General features: G+C 37.9%; 1 protein-coding gene and 3 long non-coding RNA genes across 4 annotated transcripts; 1 reads left to right on the forward strand and 3 right to left on the reverse strand.

The window, feature by feature from the left end:
* Nucleotides 1-250: 250 nt before the first annotated feature.
* Nucleotides 251-2450, reverse strand: LOC121781966. Its single transcript, XR_006046228.1, has 3 exons — nt 2383-2450; nt 808-866; nt 251-273 (listed from the first exon to the last, which is right to left on the reverse strand). It is a non-coding gene; the product is annotated as an uncharacterized LOC121781966 (long non-coding RNA).
* LOC121781965 lies at nt 2129-2901 on the forward strand. Its single transcript, XR_006046227.1, has 2 exons — nt 2129-2251; nt 2780-2901. It is a non-coding gene; the product is annotated as an uncharacterized LOC121781965 (long non-coding RNA).
* A 3584-nt stretch (nt 2902-6485) lies between these two features.
* Nucleotides 6486-8653, reverse strand: LOC121782157. The gene is made up of 3 exons (XR_006046258.1): nt 8586-8653; nt 7043-7101; nt 6486-6508 (listed from the first exon to the last, which is right to left on the reverse strand). It is a non-coding gene; the product is annotated as an uncharacterized LOC121782157 (long non-coding RNA).
* A 6157-nt stretch (nt 8654-14810) lies between these two features.
* LOC121780812 (ankyrin repeat-containing protein BDA1-like) lies at nt 14811-17392 on the reverse strand. Its single transcript, XM_042178444.1, has 2 exons — nt 16740-17392; nt 14811-15892 (listed from the first exon to the last, which is right to left on the reverse strand). Exons 1-2 carry the CDS (start codon nt 17385-17387, stop codon nt 15035-15037), a joined length of 1506 nt encoding a protein of 501 aa, XP_042034378.1. The 5' UTR covers nt 17388-17392; the 3' UTR covers nt 14811-15034.
* Between the last annotated feature and the right edge of the window lie 10088 nt (nt 17393-27480).

The raw sequence follows: 27480 nt of genomic DNA on the forward strand, positions 1-27480 counted from the left end.
AAAATAAAATCAAGCATTGGTTGCGAGACATGGCTAATCAAGTGCTGATACATAGAAGAAAAGATACTCGATCATGAAATCTCGAGCAATTGTTTAAAAAAAATGTCAAAATATCAGAGTTTTGAACAAAATAGACCTGAGTCTTTTAAGATGCACAACGGAAGCAAATGAACGCGGTTCCATGTATGAAGACATGAACCTCCGAGAGTCAAAATCTGACTGAATTAAATGTCTTGTCTCAATAGCACTTCCTCCACCACTTCGCTGCTCAACCTGCACATTTAGAAATATATGCAGGGCTGAGTACAAAAGGTACTCAGTGAACACATTGCAGAAGATTACACATATACATTTGAAAATATTGTCAAGCCATCATCACAGTAACACTCGGGGTGTTGTTGAAAAGACCCGAGCTTACTAAAAATATCACATTGGGTTGCAACCCATTTTTCCGGTACTTAGCCATATCTGATCACATTGTGCCGTCGAGATGGTGTTCTCGCACGGTCACCTTCTCTGCCCATCATGTCAGAGGTATTCTTGTGCCGGGAAGGTGGCCACCTTCCTCGGTCACCTGCTCTGCCCAACTTGCAGAGGGAGCTTGTGTACACTAGTCCGAGTGGGGACACCACCCTCACTGGGACCCGAATTCGACTTATATCATCATTCATAATTCACTTGGCCGTAGCCAACAGATAGGCATCATACACAAAAACATTTATGGCAAGACAACATCTTTAAAAATCACGAACATGTGTTCAAGTTTTCATAAAATACAATTTGTATTTTTAATATAAGAAAGCTCACCTTGATCGCTTACTTTCCTTACTTGAATCTCTTACTCAGACCTTACTTGCGGAGATAACCTTTTGAAACAACACAACGTACTATTAAGACTCAAGAAATTCACATACTTATAGGAATGCATGCCCCTACTTTATTTCTTTTATCATTTGTTCAACGTTAGAAAATTTTAGAAACTTGCATATTAATTAAATTAGGAAATTTAATTAATAGCACTTCTTTATTAAACTTAATTATTTCTGTGACTTGAGAACGTCGTCTCCCTCTTCCTTTCCATTTCCTTAGCGGCTGCCCGAGGCGTCGCGGGGCGATGCCGGTCGGCCGCTTACGCCCATAATTTCTCCGTTAGCTCCTCGTATTTTCCATCACAATATCGAACAAAAATCCCAAAATTTATTTAAGCCCATAATTGAATTATCGTAAGTATTTCCCCTTGCAATTACATTTATTTCGAAACTTGGGGTAAATTATTTGTAATTCGAATTATTCCGATAATTAATTAAATAACTCCTAAAAAAATTTATTCAATCCCATGATTAACTTATTGTAATAATTTCCCACCGAGAATTTATATTTATTTCGGCCTTGGAAATATTCTAAAATTAAATAAACAAGTCCCCACAATTAATTCAATTATCAACCCAATGATTTATTTACAAAACCCAAATTCTCCACCTTATCTCTCAAATTAATATTCTAAAGCCCTAGAACAATTTAAGTGGAGCCCAACTTAAATACATCATCCAATTAATTTATTAAGCCCAGAAATTAATTAAATCCGAAAATGGGCCTCACACTCACTATGTATTGCAGCCCCAAATTAATTTGAGGGGGATTGGGCTCGGATTTATTTTGCATAGCTTATTCTAATTATATTCATGGCCCAAAACCATTTAATTCATCAGCCCAAGTAAAAAAAAAGAGACTAGCCCAAAACTTAAGCCCAAAAAAACTAAAACCTACATACTACTAAGTCACCATCTTCCTCCCTCATTTCACAAATCAAAGAACAACAGCAGCCTCCCTTCTCCAGCCTCACCGCCGACTCCCGCCGTCGCCATCCTCAGCACCACCGTCCGCCGACCTCTCCTCCCTCTTCTCTCTCTCTCCTCTCTTCCTCTCTTCTCCCCCTCTCTCTGACCCACGGCTACGCTCACGCCGCCGCCGATTCGTCGTCATCGTCCAGCCACTGCAGCCGCTGCTCCGTCGCCGCCGGAAGACGCTGCTGTCGCCACCGGAAGCCGCGACGCCGCTGCTGTCGCCACAGGAAGCCGCGACGCCGCTGCTGTCGCCGTCCGTCGTTGCCGCGCAGTCACTTCGCCAAGAAGACGCTGCTCGCCGGTGGTCGTGCAGCCCCGAATATCACCGCAACTAACCGAACAGCCCCGCACCACCCCGAAATTCTCGATTTCTGACTTGCCGATAAGTTCTTACTTGTTTTGGTGAAGTTAAAGTTCGTTTCTTTTAATTGAGTTGCCCGAGTTACTAGTTTGATTTAGTTATCGTTGTCGTATGTTGCGTTGGTTACATGATATGCAAAGAATGTGACTGAAATTGAGGAAACAAGGGATCATATACCTTGAACGGATTTTGAGCAAATTCTTAGCGAATGAACGGTAGTTTCCCCCCGTCGAGTTGGGTTCTCGGTCTCTTGAATTAAGGTTGAGAGGAAAAGCCTTCTCTTCTTGAATCTTGATTGCAGAGATAGAGAGAAAGATTATTTATTTTTTTATTTTTTTAAAAAAAATATAGAGGGAAGGGTGGGAGATATTTAGGGAGTGAGAGAGAGATTCATGGGAGAGAGGGAAGGATGTGGAAAATATCAAAGAATCATTAAATACTTGATTTACAAACTTGGTGACCAAGTTTGATTAAATTATTATTATTATTATTATTATTATTATTATTATTATTATTATTATTATTTTATTAATTATTTGAGTATTTGCTTACTTAATCATTTAATTTGATGTAGGTATAATCGGTTCAAGTTTGTGGCCGTCCATGTTGAAGTACCCGCTTCCATACGATGTATAAATTAAATTTTGTTGGACTTTTGTTGGATGTATCGGACATTAAAATTTTTATTTGGTGTTATTAGTTTTTTTTTTTACTTGAAATATTCGTTCGAGAACGAAGCGACGATTATTTATAATTCCAAGATAAATTATCATACATGAAAATGGCAGATTTCGAATACTACAACGATCACTTATTATTTATCTTTAGGCTAATAATAAAAATAAGGTACGAAAGTTCGGGTTGTTACATTCTACCCCCCTTAAAGAAATTTCGTCCCGAAATTTAGGAAGTACTTAGACAAAAGGCTCGGGATATTTCTCCTCTAGCTCCCATGTTGCCTCTTCTTGTCCGTGGTTTTTCCACAAAACCTTCAGTGTAGTAATCGACTTGTTCCGAAGTGCTGCACCTTTCGGTCTAGTATTTCTATCGGCTTTTCTTCGTAACTCAGGTTAGACTCTAGGGCGATTTCCTCGTGGCGAATCACATATTTTGGGTCGAACACGTACCTTCAAAGTTGGGAGACGTGGGATACGTTGTGTACATTTCCAAAGTTGGGTGGCAATGGCAAGCGATATGCTACTGGGCTCATTTCTTCCAGAATTTTCATAAGATCCAATTAATCGTGGTTTTAGCTTACCCTTGAGTCTGAATCTGGTTATTCCTTTGGAAGAGGTTACTTTCAAAAAGACCTTCTCTCCGATGTTAAATTTTAATTCGGTTCGACATTCGTCGGCGTAGGATATTTATTTATTTATTTATTTTTTTTGCAGGGGTCAGTGTCTTGCCTCCCATGAGGGTCTCACGCGAGGAAATATAGAGTTGATCTAACCGTTTTAACTTTGATTGGGACTGAATTTGGGATCCCAAGAGAAATATTCAAATCGTTCTTGCTTTGTATAGGCTCCAAGGTAACCATGAAAACAAAACAATTATAATTATTTCAATTACGTGAGTGTTTGGTTCACCACAAACTCTCACCAATAGCTTGCAACAAAGGTTTTCATGAAGTGCAAAGACTAGGCTCAATTGGGCTCATTATGCTTACTCACATAAAAGAAAAGATACAACTTCAAAGGGCTTGAGCCATACCCATAGAGCTTGGAAATTTTATTGTGGGAAGAGTTTGCCAGATGGAATAAATTGCAAAAGTGAGGGTATGATGAAGAGAATGTAGATGTCAACAATAGGTTGCCAATAATATAATCAAAATGAACAGTCAAATAAAAAGGTTTCGAGTATCCCAGATGCTAACAGTAAGATCTGAGATGGTTGGTTACAAATGGATTTGAAAAGAATAGGTAGAACAAACAATTGCAATTTGCTCAACAACACTGTGATAGAAGATCATATCAATGAAATTTTTAGAGTTTATAAGCAATTCAAGGAAACTAACTAATAAAGAGGGCAACAAGAGGAAACTAGCCAAGGGAGAGGCAATATGCCAACTTTAAATATGAAGCTGCAGAAAAGCTCAAATCAAGAGCCAATAGTCATATTTGAATTTAGAAGATGAGAGTACTCATGTAAAACGAAGAGCTTGTCAATAAGTATGTCTGAAAACACAAAGGGTCAATTTAAAAGGTTTAAGGTCTCACCGGATGGCTGCCCAAATATAATGGGACTGAAAATGATTGGTCTCAAGTGGATTTGAGAAGAGGAATAACAAGCAACTACCCTTTTGGGTCAACAATATCGTGATAATATATCACGTTAACGAATTCACAAAGTTTATAATCAATTCAAGGAAATTAACTAGTAGAGAAGACAATCAGAGCAAACTAGTTCAGGGAGAGAGCAAATTGCTTTAGACCTGGAGTTGCCGAAGAGCTCAAAACATGATGGAATAATTGTAGTGGAGTTAATAAGAGGGAACTACTCATATAAAATAAAGAGCTTGTCAAGAAGCACTTTTGAAAACAAAAAGGTCCACTAATGATCTTTGAGGAATATATCATTGAAAAGATAATCGTTTAGGGAAACATGTTCATTCTGAAGGGTATAAATAAAGCAGCTCCGAGTATAAGAGTTCGTTGGCAAGAATTCAGGGAGTCAAAGTATTGCTTTTATACAGAATGAGTAAAGAAGGATTGTATTCACTCGAGGTTATCAGAAAACATGAGGGAGCAAGCTCAAAACTGAAAGTGATTCACAACCTTGACATAGAAGAGAGAAAATAATGACACATTACCTTGCAAAGGAAGTCATTTAAGATCTTAATTCAACAAAAGTATTTTGATCAGGGGGAGTGCGAGAAAATGGAATTCATGGGAATCCCAGTAAGCATTGCTGAGGAATCTTCTTGGTTAACTACGGCGGTGATACTCCCTTGTTTAATTCTTCATAGAGAATGGTAACTGAGTTATGAGAAACTTTGGTCACAAGCTATTTTCACTTTACAATCACGTCAGATGACCATATGTGGGGATTATGACTCTTTGGTACTCCTGGTTCGTCATAACGCTCATCCTCGTAACACGTCGTTTCTGTTTACTTATATTGTAGAGCTAGGTTCTTTGTTTACATTGTAATCATATTCTCTTGCTATGTATATGTGCATCGCTTAGTTGGATCAAAGGTATGATCCTTTGGAGTGATTGGATTGTCCAGAAAGACAATAGTTAACCTAGATTATTCATGTCATTGGGACGTAGAAACATCGTTTTGTTCTATGTTGGATTGCTTTTCTCGAAGTTTTTTTCTTATCTCATCCTTTTCTTTTCGTCGCTCGGGAAAGCGAGAAACGTTCATACTGTACTTCTAAGTTCGAGTTCATCTTGTGTTCTAGAAGGAACGCATAACTAAGTATTCTAAGTTCTTGGAAATTTCGATTTCCCCATTCTAGCAACATGATTCAATGACTACTCAAAAAGAGGTATCATTTCACAAACTCAAAAAGAGACATCATTTCAACAATTGGTACCAGACTCATATACTTTATACTTTTGTATTTCAGTACTTTTTTTCCATTTAGGAAAGTTACTTCTTTTATTCATATATTCAGTCTTTAGCCAAGAAAAGACATACTAACTCTTTCTTTAAGAACGCTACCAAATCAAGAAACATCAACTCTTTCTTTAAACTTAGTATTTTCATCTGTTCACTCAAATTAACTGCATGAGTTATTTCTCCATTTCAAACTTTTAAACATCTTGACTTTCTTTTGAAAAAGAACAAGTTACCTTTTTCCTCGTTGAGCGCGATTGGTGGGAGTGCTAAGAGCATTTTCATCGATTAGACAGTCTAGTGGAACAAGGCTAGACCAAAGATTTTCAAAGAAGACTCTCGGGTTCAGAGCGAGAAAGAAAAATTGCTCTGATACCACTCTGTCACGACCGCATTTTCTAAGGATAGAAAACACGGTTGATCGCGACTAGGGGAGGATTAAAGAAGCGGGGAAAGAAATAAGGGGAAAATAAAATCAAGCATTGGTTGCGAGACATGGCTAATCAAGTGCTGATACATAGAAGAAAAGATACTCGATCATGAAATCTCGAGCAATTGTTTAAAAAAAATGTCAAAATATCAGAGTTTTGAACAAAATAGACCTGAGTCTTTTAAGATGCACAACGGAAGCAAATGAACGCGGTTCCATGTATGAAGACATGAACCTCCGAGAGTCAAAATCTGACTGAATTAAATGTCTTGTCTCAATAGCACTTCCTCCACCACTTCGCTGCTCAACCTGCACATTTAGAAATATATGCAGGGCTGAGTACAAAAGGTACTCAGTGAACACATTGCAGAAGATTACACATATACATTTGAAAATATTGTCAAGCCATCATCACAGTAACACTCGGGGTGTTGTTGAAAAGACCCGAGCTTACTAAAAATATCACATTGGGTTGCAACCCATTTTTCCGGTACTTAGCCATATCTGATCACATTGTGCCGTCGAGATGGTGTTCTCGCACGGTCACCTTCTCTGCCCATCATGTCAGAGGTATTCTTGTGCCGGGAAGGTGGCCACCTTCCTCGGTCACCTGCTCTGCCCAACTTGCAGAGGGAGCTTGTGTACACTAGTCCGAGTGGGGACACCACCCTCACTGGGACCCGAATTCGACTTATATCATCATTCATAATTCACTTGGCCGTAGCCAACAGATAGGCATCATACACAAAAACATTTATGGCAAGACAACATCTTTAAAAATCACGAACATGTGTTCAAGTTTTCATAAAATACAATTTGTATTTTTAATATAAGAAAGCTCACCTTGATCGCTTACTTTCCTTACTTGAATCTCTTACTCAGACCTTACTTGCGGAGATAACCTTTTGAAACAACACAACGTACTATTAAGACTCAAGAAATTCACATACTTATAGGAATGCATGCCCCTACTTTATTTCTTTTATCATTTGTTCAACGTTAGAAAATTTTAGAAACTTGCATATTAATTAAATTAGGAAATTTAATTAATAGCACTTCTTTATTAAACTTAATTATTTCTGTGACTTGAGAACGTCGTCTCCCTCTTCCTTTCCATTTCCTTAGCGGCTGCCCGAGGCGTCGCGGGGCGATGCCGGTCGGCCGCTTACGCCCATAATTTCTCCGTTAGCTCCTCGTATTTTCCATCACAATATCGAACAAAAATCCCAAAATTTATTTAAGCCCATAATTGAATTATCGTAAGTATTTCCCCTTGCAATTACATTTATTTCGAAACTTGGGGTAAATTATTTGTAATTCGAATTATTCCGATAATTAATTAAATAACTCCTAAAAAAATTTATTCAATCCCATGATTAACTTATCGTAATAATTTCCCACCGAGAATTTATATTTATTTCGGCCTTGGAAATATTCTAAAATTAAATAAACAAGTCCCCACAATTAATTCAATTATCAACCCAATGATTTATTTACAAAACCCAAATTCTCCACCTTATTTCTCAAATTAATATTCTAAAGCCCCAGAACAATTTAAGTGGAGCCCAACTTAAATAGATCATCCAATTAATTTATTAAGCCCAGAAATTAATTAAATCTGAAAATGGGCCTCACACTCACTATGTATTGCAGCCCCAAATTAATTTGAGGGGGATTGGGATCGGATTTATTTTGCATAGCTTATTCTAATTATATTCATGGCCCAAAACCATTTAATTCATCAGCCCAAGTAAAAAAAAAGAGACTAGCCCAAAACTTAAGCCCAAAACAACTAAAACCTACATACTACTAAGTCACCATCTTCCTCCCTCATTTCACAAATCAAAGAACAACAGCAGCCTCCCTTCTCCAGCCTCACCGCCGCCTCCCGCCGTCGCCATCCTCAGCACCACCGTCCGCCGACGTCTCCTCCCTCTTCTCTCTCTCTCCTCTCTTCCTCTCTTCTCCCCCCTCTCTCTGACCCACGGCTATGCTCACGCCGCCGCCGATTCGTCGTCATCGTCCAGCCACTGCTGTCGCCACCGGAAGCCGCGACGCCGCTGCTGTCGCCACAGGAAGCCGCGACGCCGCTGCTGTCGCCGTCCGTCGTTGCCGCGCAGTCACTTCGCCAGGAAGACGCTGCTCGCCGGTGGTCGTGCAGCCCCGAATATCACCGCAACTAACCGAACAGCCCCGCACCACCCCGAAATTCTCGATTTCTGACTTGCCGATAAGTTCTTACTTGTTTTGGTGAAGTTAAAGTTCGTTTCTTTTAATTGAGTTGCCCGAGTTACTAGTTTGATTTAGTTATCGTTGTCGTATGTTGTGTTGGTTACATGATATGCAAAGAATGTGACTGAAATTGAGGAAACAAGGGATCATATACCTTGAACGGATTTTGAGCAAATTCTTAGCGAATGAACGGTAGTTTCCCCCCGTCGAGTTGGGTTCTCGGTCTCTTGAATTAAGGTTGAGAGGAAAAGCCTTCTCTTCTTGAATCTTGATTTCAGAGATAGAGAGAAAGATTATTTATTTTTTTATTTTTTAAAAAAAAAATAGAGGGAAGGGTGGGAGATATTTAGGGAGTGAGAGAGAGATTCATGGGAGAGAGGGAAGGATGTGGAAAATATCAAAGAATCATTAAATACTTGATTTACAAACTTGGTGACCAAGTTTGATTAAATTATTATTATTATTATTATTATTATTATTATTATTATTATTATTATTATTATTATTATTATTATTATTATTATTATTTATTAATTATTTGAGTATTTGCTTACTTAATCATTTAATTTGATGTAGGTATAATCGGTTCAAGTCTGTGGCCGTCCATGTTGAAGTACCCGTTTCCATACGATGTATAAATTAAATTTTGTTGGACTTTTGTTGGATGTATCGGACATTAAAATTTTTATTTGGTGTTATTAGTTTTTTTTTTTCTTGAAATATTCGTTCGAGAACGAAGCGACGATTATTTATAATTCCAAGATAAATTATCATACATGAAAATGGCAGATTTCGAATACTACAACGATCACTTATTATTTATCTTTAGGCTAATAATAAAAATAAGGTACGAAAGTTCGGGTTGTTACAGATATCCACCTCTACAATGGAAGCAGAATTCATAGCTTGTTTTGAGGCATCACAACATGGAGTATGGCTGCGAAACTTTATTCAAGGACTGCAAATTGTGGATAGTATTGAAAGACCACTCAAGTTATATTGTGACAATAAGTCCGCAGTCATGTACTCCAACAATAACAAGAGCTCGTCAAAGTCTAAACACATTGACATCTAGTTCCTTGCTGTTAAGGATAGAATTTAGAGTAGACAATTGCAAATTGAACACTTAGGTTCGACTTCCATGCTTGTGGATCCTTTTACTAAAGGTTTACCCCCTTCGGTCTTTCATGAGCATGTATTTCACATGGGTGTTCGACCTTGTGATACTTTGGTTTAGTAGGAGTTTATGTTCATCTATGTAATAATATTGAATTTCAATTATATTAAGTGCACACTTTAGGTACTTTGGTTTTAGTTACTTTGAATTATGCTTTGGTATTTTCTGATCTCGCTATAGTTTCAGAGGACCAGTTGAAAATAGACATGCAAAAGATCACATAGCATGTAATTTTCATGCTGCACACTCATATTTTGATTTGTGTTGTTGAATGTGTTGATATTTGTGATCACTGATGAGTTTAGTCATGTATACTTGTTGTGACTTAAACTTCTTTGGTTCAATATTAACATGTTTAGTAGACCGGATCGGTAAAGATGATTAATATAAATAGTAAGCGCGTAACTTTAGTAATGTACAATCATTTGGTGACTTTTATGTTGGCCCAAGTGGGAGATTGTTGGAACATTTTAATATGGTCCAGCATAATAGTCTAAAGATTGTATAATATTTATGACTATTTATTGATTGACCCGATTACGTGATCTACTAAGGTTATATAACTTGTAGGGTCAAACGATTATCTATAAAAGTATGAGGACTATTGTGCAGATGCTACTTTGGATAACTTTAATTTTGTTATAGGTGAAATTAAAGTTATAATAAAGTTAGGGACTTGTTCTCTAAACACATGGATATGGTTCCCAAGTGCAACCTATAAATAAGTCAATAGATTCTCATTCCTATTGATCAGACGTATTACTACTTCACAGATTACAGAGAATCTGTGAATGCGTTGTCACTTGGAAGGCTAATTTCCATACTTCAGAATCAACATCATGAATCCGAATCCATGTAAGCATTCGCTTTATGTTTATCAATCTTATTCAACGTGTATGATTTATGTGATGAATTATATGAATCATTAATTTGATTCCAACATCATATTGTATACTGCATCCAAGCAGCGGCCGCCACATTTTTCATCGCACGCACCATCACAAATATTTGTGTTGAAAACTTCATCCATCGCTTTCATCAAAACACTTTCAATGCTTTCTTCCTCTTTCGTTTTGTCTCCCATACCTACTACAAATTATAGAATATAAACTTTTGGGGATTTTGAAATGTAATAAATTAATCTTGAGTTTATATAGATGTGTAAATGCCATTGTCCACGTGAATTGTGATTATGATAAACTATTGAAGCAAGGCATTCTGCTAAAAGAAATTGTGATTCCCTCTTTATTGTTGAGTAAACAATACTTGGTTTTCTTCTTATTATTACTATTACTACCTTTCTTCGCCAGTAATTACTACTCATGTATCCAAATGCCAAATAGTCTTCTATGTTAATATTCGAATGTAGCAATTCAATTAATTGGATTTATTCTTGTCACAATTTATGCATATTAAGTTTGTGGCCAAATTTTAATTTCCACGGTCTATAGTGATTATATCAAATTGTGCATTCTTCACTTTTATTTATGCTATTTTTCTTCGCATGTATTACTCTCACTGTCCCTGAAAATTTGTCACTTATTTCCATTTTTGTGTGTCCCTAAAAATTTGTCTCATTTCACTTATACCATTTTTGGTAGTGGACTCAACATTCTACTAATTCATTCCCATTCACATTTTATTAAGTATAAAACTAATACTACCTCCGTCCCACATTATGTGTCACACTTAGTGTGGACACGGATTTTAAGAAATGTAAAGAAAAGTGGGTTGAATAAGTTAGTGGACTACGGATCTCACTTATATATATTAGTTTTATAATAAAATGTGAGTAGAATTGGTTAATAGAATGTGGAGTCTACTTACGATTTATAGTTAAAGTGAAATGTGACTCTTATTATGGGACGAACCGAAATGGCAAAATGTGATACTTAATGTGGGACGAAGGTAGTATATAAAAGTAAGACTCACATGTCACTAACTTTTTCAACACACTTTCTATTATAGTATTTCTTAAAACTCGTGCTAAATTAAATTGTGATAAATTATAAAAGCCGGAAGCAGTACTATTTACAAATGAAAACATGCACCTATACATAAGTATGCATATTAGTATACGAAATGCATATTGTCAAACCAAAATATCCACAATGTAAAATATAAATTAGCATATTTGCAAATAAAAGCATGCCGTAACTATACAGAATATATTCATGATTAAGTTAAGTGACACACTCTTGACTTACCAATACTCTTGGAAATCAGTACTTTAGTCAAAATGTATATTAGTTGGTCCTTGGATCGATTGTAACTTTTCATTAATAGGGTGATTACACTTTTAGCGATGTCGTAATGTAATAAATTAATCTTGCGCTTTTAAGGATGTATAAATGCCATTGTCCACGTGAATTGTGATTATGATAAACAATTGAAGCAAGGCATTCTGCTAAACGAAATTGTGATTCCCTCTTTATTGTTGAGTACACAATAGCTTTCTTCTTATTACTACTTGTACCTTTCTTCACTTCAGTAATTACTAATGTTTTAAAATTGATGGTGTGAAATATGCATATGGAAACTGGAAATTAAATCGTAACCATCAATTTGATTCCAATTAAAACCAATTTTAATATGTCGGTTATGACACGCTACCAATGCAGATTGTCTACCTTCGAACCAGTGGTAGTACCAAATAAATTTTGGCCAATGTGGTAATATTGGGTTTACTCTCTAGTAGCAATTAACTCGATTACTTTGATTAAATATTATTAATATTATATTGCTGCAGAATAAGTATAATCTAATTCTGTTGTGCACAGAAAGCTGTATGTTTGTTTATCTAGTGTCCCCTGCGCATATATATTCCTTACTTCTTAGTGTTGAATAAAATAATAGGCTCACTCACTTTATTTCAAATCAGCTTTAATTATATCCAAACGTTTGACGCAAGGGGATAAAGATAACTACGGAATAAGGAATATGTCAAAAAATTATTATGTTTCGAATTACTTCCTAAATCTATAAAATATTGTCCATTTTTACTTTTTTTAGTCGGTCAAATATCGTCCACTTTATTTTTTTTTTATTTTTGGTAATTGGAGCTCACTTTTCATTTACTCATTACACTCACATTCTATTACAAAAAACTAATACTCCATTTGTTCATAAAAAATACACAAGTTTTACCATTTTGAGTCGTCCACCAAAATTAGACCAATTCTAAAAATGGAAAGTTTTAAACCAATACTAACATACATATCATTCAAAATATGGACATCACTATCCACTATCACAACTTCCACTATATTTTTCATCTATCTCTCTTATTTTACCAATTATACATTAAAATCTGTGTCATTTACAAGTTTGTTTATATTTTGTGGACGGGTGAATTATATAAATGTGAAACACACATTCCATTAACTTTTTCCATTCACATTTTTCTTCACATGTCTTAAAACTCATGCCAAGCCAATATGGTTAACATTTCGTGGACGGAAGAAGTACTTCATTTAGCCGGTCCATGGGTAATGGTGTAGATTTTGAGCTAAGTTTGAGAAATTGAGAATTGTAATCCTTCCATCCCATTTAAATAGATCATATTTTCTTTTTCATATATTCTATATAAATAGTCTAGATCTATTTATGACAATCATTTTCTCCTTTTTAATTTACTTTATTATCTCTAGGTCCCACCATCCAATACACAATTTTAATTAATTTTTTCACTTTCTCTTTTACTTTATCAGTTACGCATTAAAATCCGAGTCAATCCTAAATGATACTCCCTACGTTTTATAGTAATAGAGGCATTTCTTTTTGATAAGAAGATAGAAAATGATGTGTAACGTATTAAATAAAAAGATAATAAATCATGAGAGAATAAAAAGTAGAGAGAATAAGAGAGAGGGAAAAATAAGTGAGAATAAATGTGTTGCCTTTTACTAAAAAAGGAAATTACTCCACTAATATGGAACGTACAAAAATGGTAAAATGATTATAATACTATAAAATAGATGGAGTATATTTCTATGAGACGGAGGAATATTAGATATTGAATAATTCAAAAACGGATTCCATGTATGTCTTAGGGACAAATTATGTCTATTAGAGTAGAGTTTCCACAATAAGGGGCCGCGGTGGCGCCGCGGCACCCTATAAGGGGTGGAAAGGGCGGGCCGGGGGAGGGGGTTGGAACGGCGCGGGCCGACCTCTCGGCGGGGACACGGCACATTTCTTTTAATACGCCCTGGTAGCTTATTTTGGTAAGTGGGCTTGTGGCTTGATCTTCTATCAACAAGAGAATTTGATTCTGGATTATTTGTCTACTACCATTGTTTCTATTGATTTCTAACACTTCCTTTAAGCTACGCAGTTACCAACACTTGTCAAAAATTTTCAAAATTCATGGAATACATTAATTTAGTGTGTTTCCATAAGATCTTATCATTACATGATTGTATTTCTCGATGAGACTGGTCAAGAATTTTTAACCAATTATTGAGTCTTAAATGATTTCTCCATAAGATCTCATTTGGTTAACAAGATCATCATCATTATGGTGTTACATTGCATAGCATTATCAAAATCTTCCGTTTTAAGATTTTCATCTCTTTTATAAGCTTAATGGTTTGATCTTGTTGAAGGTCGAACAACGTCATACCTATTTTGCTGTTTTTTTTTCTTTTTTCGTCACAACAGCAGAGTTGCTTTCCTCATAAAATACTATATTTGTTACACTTACTTTTTTATTATTTTTAGTAGTATACCTCATATTTGACTAACTCATTCTCACTCACATTTTATTATAAAACTAATATATAAAAGTAAGACCAATATTCCACTAATTTTTTCAACTCATTTTCTATTACATTTGTTAAAATCTGCATCGGGTCAACTTGTGTCAAGTATTGGTGGACGGAAAGAATGCATAACATTAATCGGACCATTTATTCGTGAATCTAGGAAGTACAATAGCTTCAATAAACACTAAAGTAGGATAGACTATCCGAAATACTCTCTCTTAATCCATTAAAAATTAAATGTTTTTCTTTTTGAGTTATCTTATTAAAAATGAAATATTTCCTAAAATAGAAATAACTTCATCACTATTTTTTAACATCTTTCACTTTATTCTCTCTTTGTAAATTCATAAAACAATACTACATAAATCTCGTGCTAAAAATCAAATAATTCATATTTATTGGGACGAAGAGAGTACAAGAAATATGGAATCAGAACTTTAACAAGAAAAATAAAACAGTACTACTTATTATTAATTGAATGTAAAAACGCACCCTTATTATAAATACAGTGAATAGAAACACAAAACACAATCCGCACGCACATGAATGTCTCAAGTAGCTCCCAACCAGCAATGGGTGCAAAAATCACACACACACACATACACATACACATATTCAGATGAAAATGTATAGTGAGGTCTTAATTAATTAAATAATTAATTAAGCAGGTCTTTTACTAATAAGTAGGTACTGCTGCCTCATCCTCCCCAGAATCGACATCTTCTCCGATTCATCTTTCTTACTCTTCCCCTGCACCCACGCCCTGCGGTTATTAATAATCACCCCGAGCCGTCGCAGTAGCCACTCATCGTCGTTGTAGTACGCCATCACGAAATAGTACCCCAGCTTCAGCAGGAAGGCGACGCCGAGGGTGCATCCGCAAACGATGTCCAGGATTTTCGAGAAGCTGTTGTAGTAGGATATGAAATTCAGAGCGAGGAGGTAGCTTACGCACATGAAGATCAAGCAGGCCTGCAGGATCATGATGAAGGCGCGGTCGGGCAGCACGAAGATTATGATCAGCGTCGACGAGATGAATGCCAGCGTGTTCGTCGGCATGAAGTAGCTGTACTTGATGGTCCCCATCACCATCTGCCCTGGCGGGTGCTGTTTGCCTGCAAGCACCCGCCGCGCGCTCCCCAGGCGCTCTGGGGCCCCCTCTGCGGAGTAGACCCCGCCAGGGGGCTGCAGGACGCCCTGGTAGGTGGCGGTGGCGATGAGGACGGCGACGACGAGGATGGTGTTGCGCATGTCCATGGTGAGCTCCTTGGTGATGAAGTAGTAGGCGCGGGTTAGCATCTCCGGCCATTCGTCCGCGTATGGTTTGCGGAGGTATCGGACCATCAACGATGGCTTGCTTCCCCGGCGGGTTTGGGTGGCCGTGGCGGGGACTCCTGCTTGAATGAGCACGTTCCTGGCTTCGCCGTTGTTGTAACGGATGGCCACGTCCAGAGGCGTCTCCCCGTAGTCGTTCCCTTTATTCACTATCACTAACTTGGCCAGTGACTTCAGTACATCCTGCACCAGCAAACGATATCCCACGTCAGAGAATAAATAAAAGGGATATTGTACCCTAAAACCATAAACTTTGATCAAATTTTGGTATTTCCTACGAACTTTAAAATTGATCTAAAATGTCACAAACTTTACATTTTATTTGTTATTTCCCATGGCAGCCCAAATAAGATATCTTCGGCCAAAATATTAATCCCTTCGTCCGCCAATAAATGTCCAATTTTTCCTTTTTTATCCGTCCGTCAATAAATGTCTCATTTCACTTTTACTATATTTGGTAAGTGGACCTTACATTCCACTAACCCATGCCACTCACATTTTATTATAAAATTAATATATATAAGTAGTATGCCCCACATTCCACAAACTTTTCTACCCACTTTACTACATAAAGTCAAACAACTTCTTAAAACTCGTGCCGGTCAAATATGAGACATTTAATCACGAACGGAGGGATTATTATACATGGGCAACCATGAAGTGTTTATGATATTTTGATTACTTTTTGAGTTCGTGACAAGTAGGATAAAAGGTTACGTAGAAAATCACGTTGATATAGTAGTCCCGAGTAGGATAAAAAAAATGCACGAAAGTTGGTTGGATATGGTGATTAACCTGCTATGAGAAATAACAAACAAAATATAAAGTTTGAGATATTTTAGACCAATTTTAAAGTTCGTGTGAAATACCAAAATTTGACCAAAGTTCATGATTTTAAAGACCAATATCCCTAAATAAAAGTTGCAGACAATATATAAAGATTAGTTCAACCTCAACCCCATAAGAAATCCAAAAACAGAATGCGAATAATATCATACTAATGTGGAGTTCGGGTATATAGACAGCAAACCTTGTTGGTACAATAACGAGCTGCAACGTGCAGTGTGGTGTTTCCGTGAACATCCCCCGTAGAAAGAAGACTTTCTTTGGCGACGATGATGAGCCAATTCACGAGATAGAGAGCAGCATCATCGTTCCCATTCTCGAGCGCCACGTGCACCGCAGACTGCTTCCTGTTGTTCAACATGGATATGGCGTCCGGGCAATCGGCCAGAAGGCCGAGTAACAGCTCCAGCGAATTAGCATCTAAAGGTTTGGCCAATGCCGCAGCGTAATGCAGGGGAGTGAGGCCGCCCTTCCCCTTCACAGACACGAGCTGTTTGTCGAGTGCCGCCAGCGCCAGGGCCGTGTCCGCCTTCCCTTTCAGCACGGCCAAGTGGAGGGGGCTGAGCCCCTCCGTGTTGAGCTTCCGGCCCAGGGCCGGCATCAGATTCATGATCTCCACGACCAAAGTGGTCCTCCCCTTCTCCGCTGCATCGTGCAGCGGAGTCCGGATGAATTGTTTTTCGCCCAGATCCTTCAGCCAGTTCTCCTTCCCAGCAATGTCGGCGTACAACTGGTCGATGCAGCATCCACAGTCGCAGTCGCATTCGCAATCGCATATTTTTATGGTCGCCGCTGTTTCTCTTGCCGGCGTCTCGCAATGACAGAGAGACATTTTGGTATGTGCAGGGACGTGATGAAGCAAAGCAAGGCATATATATATAGGGGTTTTTTGGTAGAATCAACAGCCAATAAAGGAGCCGTGGCCAATTCCCACCACTAATATTGTTGCATAAGATTTTAACTTTTGATGTTGTGTGTCAATGTCACTCCACCTTAATATTGTGGCATAATCTTCTACTCCCTCCACTCACCATTTATAGTCTCAACACATATTTTAAAAAATTGTTTAACCGGAGAAATAAATTAGTGGAATATGGACTCCACTTTTACATACTCCATCTGTCCCATTAAAAATGAAACGTTTCCTAAAATCAAAGCATCTCTATCTCTAATTTTTCATCTCTCTTACTTTACTCTCTCTTCATTAACTCACAAAACAACACTGCATACAAAACCATGGCGATTCCCAAATGTTGCATATTTAATGGGACGGAGGGAGTATTAGTTTTATAGAGCAATGATAAGTTGCATACCTTATGTGAGCACCACTCTCGTTTGACATACGTTTAATCTTGTTCGTTTTGATTTATATATTTAGTTTGATTCTAATACATTAAAAAATGATATTGAAAATTTAATTTCATAAAAATCAAAGTTCGATTTGCTCATTTTCTCTATAATTTCAAATAAGTTAATAAAACCACAAATCAAGCTTTATATTTGTGAATTTTATGAAATTTAAATTTTCAATAACATTTTTTAATGTATTAGAATCAAACTAAATATATTAATCAAAACAAACAAAGTTAAACGTACGACAAACAAGCGTGGTGCTAACATAAGGCATGTAGTATATCATTCATCTAGTTTTATAATAGAATGTGAGTGTAATGATTTAATTGAGTGGTGGGATCCACCTACGTAAAATGGGAAAAAAGCAAATGAGACGTTAAATTGCGGACACCCGAGCCATTTTTTAACGAACAGAGGGGGGAGTAACTAGTTTTGTAAGTAAAAAACATTTCGATTTTATATAAGATTTTAAAATTGATGATGCAAGTGTTGGTGCCCGCAGTAGCGTTGCAGGCGAAGACAATGCTCATCCGACAACATCATCAACGATGGTGCAAGTTTGTGTAAGGTCGATGGTGGCATCAATTTAATAAGGTCGTTAGTTCAAGCAACTCAGTTGGTCTGAAGCTCTCTAAGAACGTCAAGTGTGAGGAATCTTGTCCAAGAATAGTTCATATTAATGATTGGATTGGATATATTCAATTTCTACTTTTTCATCTCTTACTTTACTTTTTCTTTATTAACTCACAAAATAACACTGAATAAAATCTCGTGTCATAAACATATTTATTGGGATAGAGGGTTTGTTTTTATAGTATTGAGAAGGATATTGTATTAGCTAGTTTATTAATGAATCTTAATTAGATTAAACTAGGAAAGTTGCACTGTGTTAACGGTTGCTTAAAGCACGACCAAATAAAATAAAAGTGCTCGTCATGAGTTGTGAGTAGAATAATAGACCTGTTTTGTCATTAGTCCTATGTATACAAGTATATACTTTTCTTAACTGTGCCAATATTTTAAAGAGTTTTGTGCTTCCTTCGAGTTTAATCCATGGAATATTACACACTTTATTTCAGCAACGTGTAACATGATACAACGTGACTTCTAATTTTGATTATTGGGATCTTTATATTACTATTAAATTACGTGTTTCTCGTTTCTCACTGCCCCAGTAGCTAGAACCAGGGTAAACATTTTATGTAGTCAATTTCTACATCTGGGACTGATTTAGTACTCCCTCATTCTGCCATTTATAGTACTATCATTTTGATTCGGCACGAGTTTTAAAAGTTGTTCGACTTTGTAAAAAAAAATAAAAAATGAGTTAGTGGAAAGTGAACCTCACTTTTATATATAGGTTTTATAATGAATGTGAATGTAATGAGTTAGGTGAAAGTGGAAAAAAGTGAATGCGACTTTCAATCACTGACATCCCAAAATAGCAAAATGAGATATTATTTCACGTTACACTACAATATGGGTATGCAGAATCTCTAGATACTATCACATGCCCTCAAAATAATACTCTAAATCACCAATGTAGTTAGCGTCATGTTTAGTCCAAAAGAAATTTATGTATTTTACATATAGTCCTGTAACTGAGCTTATCATTTACTCCATAAGCTACGGATCAACCATGAGAATGTGTCTCCCCTGCAAGCCTGACAAAAACATCAAATTATTCTCATCGCTAACAACTACCATCGACTTAGCAACCTAAGTTGAAAATCTTAATAAGGGTGTTATCCTTTTCGACAAATACACATGACTAAGTATTTATTTTACTTACATGCCTAAACTCGTTTCAATTTTATACTCCATGAATCAAGCAAATTAAGAAGCTTGCACTGCCAGCGGAATTGAAGTAATCTAATGGGTTAAGCCAGGCCTGGCCCGGTCCGGGCCTATGTCCAAAGCAAGTTGGAATGGGCTAGCTTTTTAATAGTAATATTTTTTGGCCCAGCCCAGGCCCACTTCATAAATGGGTTGTGCCTTGTTTGTTTATTTATTTGTATACCAAGTATATATTTATGTTTCATTATTCATTAAATTTATTAAATTCATTTGTTGCATTAAATTTATTAAATTCATTTGTTGCTTTCTATAATTTTCCTCTTCTTTATTTTATTTAGAAATGCATAATGACATAGTAGTTGATATTGTTGAAAACTAGAAATATATGAATTAACTAATAAATTTTAAAAATCTTAATTGCTCATTATATTTTGGGTTTCAGATGCCAGGAACTTTGGATTTGAGGTGCGATGGAACTGTATACTCCCTCTGTTCATGATTAAATATCCCATATCTCATCGGCACTGACATTAAGAAAATGTTTGACTTAATAAATTAATAAAGTGAGTGTAAAAAGTTAGTGGAATGTGGGCTCTACTTTTATATATTGTTTTATAGCAAAAATGTGAGTGGAATGAAATAGTAGAACGTATGGTCCACTTGCTAAATATGGTAAAAGTAAAATGAGATAGTTATTGGTGGATGAATGGAAAATGAAAATTGAGATATTTAATGGAGGGCGTAGGGAATAATATATAGTTGGAGTCAGAGCATATGATGTCATGTCATCATCGAGTCATTTTTAGCAGAGTTTCAGTGTCATCTCCTGTCTTCTTTTCTTCTTTCGTCTCTTTCACTCTATGTCAATTTACTCTTGATCCTCTTCTGTACTTTTGAATGTGTGGATAAATGAGCCATGGTGGTGGGAGTGTGAATAAAAAAGATCATGAAGTACGAATATTGGATAATTGATTGTAGAAGTGTGGACAAATGGATACACAACAAGAATAGTGATAATGAGAGGTAGATAATGAAAATTTTATAATTATATAATACTCCCTTAGTATCTAAAGAATATGCACTTTGGGTTCGACACTGGTTTTAATGCAAAATTGAGAAAGTAAGAGAGAGGTAGAGAGAAAAAGTAATTAAAGTGTTGTTAGTAGAAATGAACCCCACCTCAGTAGAGTGAAAAGAGTTTCTAAAATTGTAAATTGCATATTTTTATGGGACGGACTAAGGAAAGAATGCATATTCTTGTGGAATGGGGAGAGTACTATGAAATTAAAGAATCAATTGTGCCACATGTTCTCATATAAATACGCCAATATTAGTGTCTAGCTCTCAACCCCTTGAGCCAGCTTTTATTTAGTTTAAACTGGAAGTAATAATAAAGTACTACTGATCCCAAGACCCAAGTTTCGTAAAAATATTCTATGTACTCGACTGAAAGGAAGCACAACAGTACGATCACTATCCTTTTAATTGTCATTGATAAGCAAGCTGTATAATCGCACGACAAAGAAAAAAAAAGCATTCCATTTGACTGATAGAGCGTTGGCCATGTGCTTATCGTTCATGATTCTTTGCTCTTGCTAATAAATTTCAATAATATATTACTAATAAATAAAAAAACTAGCAATTTGTGCCATTCACACTCCTCAATAAAGTAAAAGAAGAAGAAGCAAAAAAATTATAAAAATCATGGATTAAATATGTCCGGTCAATGGATTTTGACCAAATAATAAAAATGACGAGACATTTAATTTTGTGAAATTAAATGATATAGCGTCGATCTACATTTTACGTAGATAAATGTAGTATATTCACATTCTCAAATCCGATTTCCGGTGAGTGAGAAATGATGGATTAAAGTTGGGCATAATTAGCTTTTAATTAAAGCTTGGAGTTAGAGCATAGGGAATAATTAACTAGTAATAATTATCCCACATAGGAGAAGTAACACATATTTTAATGTGTTTAAATTAAGTGACTTTATGTTACTTAATAATTATAGTGGACCAAGATGGGTGAAAGAGCCCACACGCGCGCACACGCGCGCGCCGCCGCCGCCTGCCCGAGCCCATGCCCGTGGTCGCGGTCGCGGGCCGCGGGCCCGATCCCGATCTTGGACTTCATGGCTTGGTTGACCCTGCATGGTGGCTTGGCCTAAAAATAGGCTAGTCATTCCACTGCATTAGACACACATTACACAAGCATAAACTCTCTCCCTCTCTCTGCATTGTCTTTCTGACGAAGCTCTGCCCTCTCCTCCATCCAGTTCACCGGAGCTCTGTTGATTGCGGTGCTGCATCGCCAGAGACGTAGCCGTTTTACCTTTGGGGACGACACGCCAAGCCGAGAGCACTACCGGGGCGTATCTCGTCTTGCGGGAAGAGGCCTCCTCGACTCGGCTAAACTTATTCACTGTTACTGTTTCAATTTCAGTTGTAATTTTTAGTTCAGTTTCTCCTATTACGCCCAGCTTTTATCTCTTGTAATCCCAGAAACCAACAATCGCAAGACGAGATATAACTTGCTTTTGAAGGAATTTGGACACTAAACTGAACCTAAAAACTTTCGAAACATTTAACACCTTTGTTGGAGATGTCGACTGAATCCAACACCGCTGCTACCACCACCGCCGCCGCCATTTCCTCCACCATGGCGACCACTGAACCGGTCAACACTTCATCGATCCCCTCGATGATGCCAACCCCCGGCTTCCCAGCCGCCTCTTCAACTGTCTCATGGGTTTGGGACAACCCTTTCGGGGCGTCCACTGGTTCCACCTTTGGTGGTTCGGTTGGTTCCACTTTTAGTGGTTCCTTCGGATCCTTTAATGGATCGAGTGCTGGGGCCTTCGGGTCTCACACGAATGCTGGGGCATTCGGGTCTCATGCGGGTGCTAGTCCCTTCGGGGCTGGTACGACCATGGCGGGCTCTATGCCCAACATGAATGGTCGGGGCTCTATGCCTAACCATGTTGTTGGCTCCTTCGGGGGCAACAGAATTGGTTCCTTCCATGGACCAAGTTTGGCACCTTTGGCACCAAGAATGAAGCCACCTGCCGAGAAACCACCAAAGTTTGGAGGATCTGACTTCAAGCGGTGGTACTAAAAGATGTTGTTCTACTTGACAACATTGGGCGTCGCCAACTTCCTCACGAAAAACGAGCCGCCTGCGCCAAGCGACCAAGAGACTAGGCTCGAAGTCATGGCGGACTATGAAGCTTAGAGAAAAGGGGATTATCTATGTAAAAAATTTATTTAAAGTGCATTAGATGATAGCCTCTACAATGTATACTCCAATGTAACCACATCTAAACAAATGTGGGAAAACCTAGAAAAGAAGTATAGCATAGATAATGCTGCAGGGACTGAACAAGTTGTAGCTTCCAAATTTATGGACTACAAGATGGTCGATTCTCGACCTGTCATGGAGCAAGTCTAAGAGCTCCAAATGATCATCCACGCACTAGTGGCTGAAGGGATGACCTTGCCCGATAAATTCCTAAGGTGCACGATCATTGACGAGCTTCCTCCCAGCTGGAAGGACTTCAAGAGCTATCTCAAGCACAAGCGAAAGCAGATGACCCTTGAAGACTTGATCGTGAAGTTGCGCATTGAGGCTGATGTGCGCAAAAGTAACCAAAAGGCTAAGGGCTTCACCCCAAATGAAGCCAAAGCCAATCTGTTGGAGTGGGGCGGTCCCTCCAACAAACGCCCTCGCCCAAACCGTCCAAATGACAAAGGGAAGGGAAAGCAGCCTTCAAAGAAGTTTGAAGGGGACTGCTACAAATGTGGCAAACCAGGCCACTTTGCAAAGGACTGCCGCAGCAAGAAAAAGAAGCCGGCTGCCCACGTCGTTGAGAAGGAGTTCAAGGACTGGGACGAGAACGACCTCATTGCTGTGATCACTGAAGAGGTTAACCTTGTTGATAACAAGGGTGGCTGGTACATCGACACCGGCGCTACTGCTCATGTCTGCTCAGATAGGAGCAAGTTTGCCTCCTACACCGCGGTTGAAGGAAGGAAGATCAACATGGGGAATCAAGCATCCTTCGAAGTCCTTGGCATCGGAAATGTGATCCTCATGATGACGTCTGGCGTCACAATAACGTTGAAGGATGTGCTGCATATCCCGGACATCCGCAAGAACCTAGTGTCTGGATCAATACTAGTTAATAAGGGGTTTAAACTTGTATTTGAGTCTGATAGGTTTGCTTTGTATAAGTTTGGAAAATCCCTCGGAAAAGGTTATGTAACCGATGGACTTTTCAAGCTTAGTGTGGCAACTCGCAGTGTTGCAAAGCCATTGGCTAATAATAATAAAGCATCTACTTCCTCTTATTTGACCGAGTCTTCAAATTTATGGCATTGTAGATTGTGACATGTAAATTCAAAAGCCATTAAAAGATTAGTGAATTTAGATTTACTAAAGGCTAATGAAGTGGATAATCAAGATAAATGTGAAATTTGTCTTGAAGCAAAAATGACTAAGTTGCCGTTTCACTCAATTGAACGAAGCACAAAACCCCTTGAATTAATTCACACGGATGTATGTGATTTAAAGATGGTGCAAACTAGAGGTGGTAAAAAGTACTTCATCACTTTCATAGATGATTGCACAAGGTATTGCTACATTTATCTTTTAAGAAGTAAAGATGAAGCAATAGAAGCGTTCAAAAATTATAAGAACGAAGTTGAGAATCAACTTGGTTGTAAAATCAAAACGATTCGAAGCGATAGAGGAGGCGAATATGTAGCCCCGTTTGAGGAGTTATGCAACGCAAGTGGTATAATTCATCAAACAACTGCTCCATATTCACCACAATCTAACGGTGTTGCAGAACGCAAAAATCGAAATCTAAAAGAGATGATGAATGCACTGCTTCTGACTTCAGGATTACCACATAACATGTGGGGGAAGCTGTTTTGACAGCCAACTATATCTTGAATAAAATCTCTCTCAAAGGAAAAGATGTTACTCCTTATGAGTTGTGGAAAGGAAGGAAGCCATCCTACAAATACCTCAAAGTGTGGGGTGTTTGGCAAAGGTGATGGTTCCTCCGCCCAAAGAAGTTACAATCGGACCTAAAACGGGTGATTGCATCTTCATTGGATATGCACTTAACAGTAGTGCATATCGATTTGTTGTTCACAAGTCAGAAATATCGACTATCACAGTAGGAACAACAATTGAGTCGAGGAATGCTGTATTTCTCGAAAATACATTTCCTTGCAAAGACAAGAAAAAAGTCTCAACCAATTCTGAGACAAGAATTGAAGAAGCCACTAGTTCTAAACCAGTGGAAGAAGAAGCCACTAGTTCTAAATCAGCGGATGAGGAACCTGAATCGCGCAAGCGTGCAAGGCCCGATCCAAAGGATACAGTACTAAGACGTGGTAATAGAGTCAGAACACCAAAAACATTTGGTCCTGACTACATTGCTTTTATGTTAGATGAAGAACCAACATCTATAAAAGTAACCTTCGATGGCCCAGACGGGTTGCATTGGAAGCAAGCTGTTCAAAGCGAAATAGATTCAATTTTGCTAAACCACACTTGGGTGTTGGTAGATCTACTTGAAGGTGCGAAACCTCTAGGTTGCAAATGAGTGCTTAAAAGGAAATGTAAGGCCGATGGAACAGTGGATAAGTATAAAGCCCGATTAGTAGTAAATGGTTTTAAACAAAAGGAAGGACATGACTTCTTCGATACCTATTCACCTGTAACAAGGATTACATCTATCCGAGTGCTTCTCGCTATTGCTGCATTGCACAATCTTAAGATTCATCAAATGGATGTAAAGACCGCGTTTCTAAATGGTGAACTAGAAGATGAAATATATATGGAACAACCCGAAGGGTTTGTAGTACCTAGACAAGAGAAAAAGGTATGCAAGCTCGTAAAGTCCTTATATGGATTAAAACAAGCGCCATTGCAATGGCACTTGAAATTTGATAATGTGATGTTATCAAATGGGTTCAAGATCAACGAGTGCGACAAATGTGTCTACATCAAGAGCACTAATAACAGTCATGTTATAGTGTGTCTATACGTTGACGATATGTTAATCTTGGGGAGCAACACTCAGGTAATTAACGATACAAAGGTCATGTTAAAGAGAAACTTTGACATGAAAGACATGGGTCTAGCAGATGTAATTCTTGGAATGAAGATTCTAAGAACGTCTGATGGAATCATCTTAACACAATCACATTATGTTGAGAAGATATTGAATAAATTCAAAGCCTACGATGGCGCGCCGGTTAAGACTCCAATTGAACTCGACGTTCACTTGAGCAAAAACAAAGGCGAGCCCGTTGCACAAGAAGAGTATGCACAGGTCATCGGGTGCATTATGTACTTGACTAATTGCACTCGACCTGACATTGCTTGTGTCGTGAACAAGTTGAGTCGTTACATGAGCAATCCAAGCAAAGAGCATTGGAGAGCTCTTGTGAGGGTTTTGAGATATTTAAAACATACTCAAAATCATGGGCTACACTTCTCGAGATACCCCCGGTTCTTGAAGGGTACTGTGATGCGAACTGGATATCCGATAATAGAGACTCACTTTCAACAAGTGGATACGTCTTTACTATTGGGGGAGGTGCTGTATCGTGGAAATCCACAAAACAGACATGTATAGCCCGATCAACAATGGAATCGGAGTTCATTGCCTTAGATAAGGCTAGTGAGGAAGCCGAGTGGCTTAAGAACTTCCTTGAAGATATTCCATGTTGGTCTAAGCCAGTGCCACCAGTGTTGATCCACTGCGATAGCCAAGCGACTATTGGAAGGGCAAACAATGGTTTCTATAACGGTAAGTCTCGACATATACGTCGACGACATAACACCGTGAGACATTTGATCACAACAGGGGTGATTACAATTGACTATATGAAGTCAATAGATAATCTAGCGGATCCGCTAACCAAAGGGTTAAACCGTGATCAAATGAATAAGTTGCTAGAGGGAATGTGTTTGAAATCCACAAACTAAAGAATTATCATAGTGGTAACCCAACCATGATGACTGGAGATCCCAAGAACTTGGTTCAAAGGGACAACTAAGCTATGAGAGTTCATGAGAAACACTCAACTATATTTATTCCCTAGAGAGCAATAGAGTGTTGGAGAACTTGCCTAGTGGTAAAGGCTAAGTCTATGACTTTTAATGGTTCTTAAGAATCTCAAAGAGATGGAGTTCTCAAAGAGACCAAGTATGGCAAGGTACTAGACTAAGAATCACCTATGTGAGTGCGAAGTGTGGTCGCTTCATAAAATGCACTTATGAATCCAAAGTGATGTCCAAGACCGCAATGGATACAAAACGTGAGAACGGATGAGGTTGAGGTGTTTATGTTGGGGTTTTGGAGCCCCCTGCACAGCGGAAGACTTGTACAAACAAATAAATCAGACGTAGGATCTATTTGACCGATTATGGAAGTAATCTATTCACATGTTAACACAGAATTGCATGCTAGAACACAAATAATTCATGCTCATAGAATATAAATCCTAAACATGAATTCTACGGTTTAGAGTTACCGATTTGATTCTCCAAAGAATCGTCGATTGCTCGCGCCTTCTCCACGATGATCTTCAATACTAGACCACGGATCTTCTGACTGGTGTCCCGAACTGTATTCCGACATCAGGGTGGGCTGATCTTATCGAAACACTAGGACTCGAATAAAGAAGACAGAACTTTCTCACGGAGGAGGAGCTGAAAATCTCACGGAGGAGAAATTCTTAAGAAATATC

This window comes from Salvia splendens, chromosome 20, assembly GCF_004379255.2.
Source record: "Salvia splendens isolate huo1 chromosome 20, SspV2, whole genome shotgun sequence".
NCBI classification, from domain to species: Eukaryota; Viridiplantae; Streptophyta; class Magnoliopsida; order Lamiales; family Lamiaceae; genus Salvia; species Salvia splendens.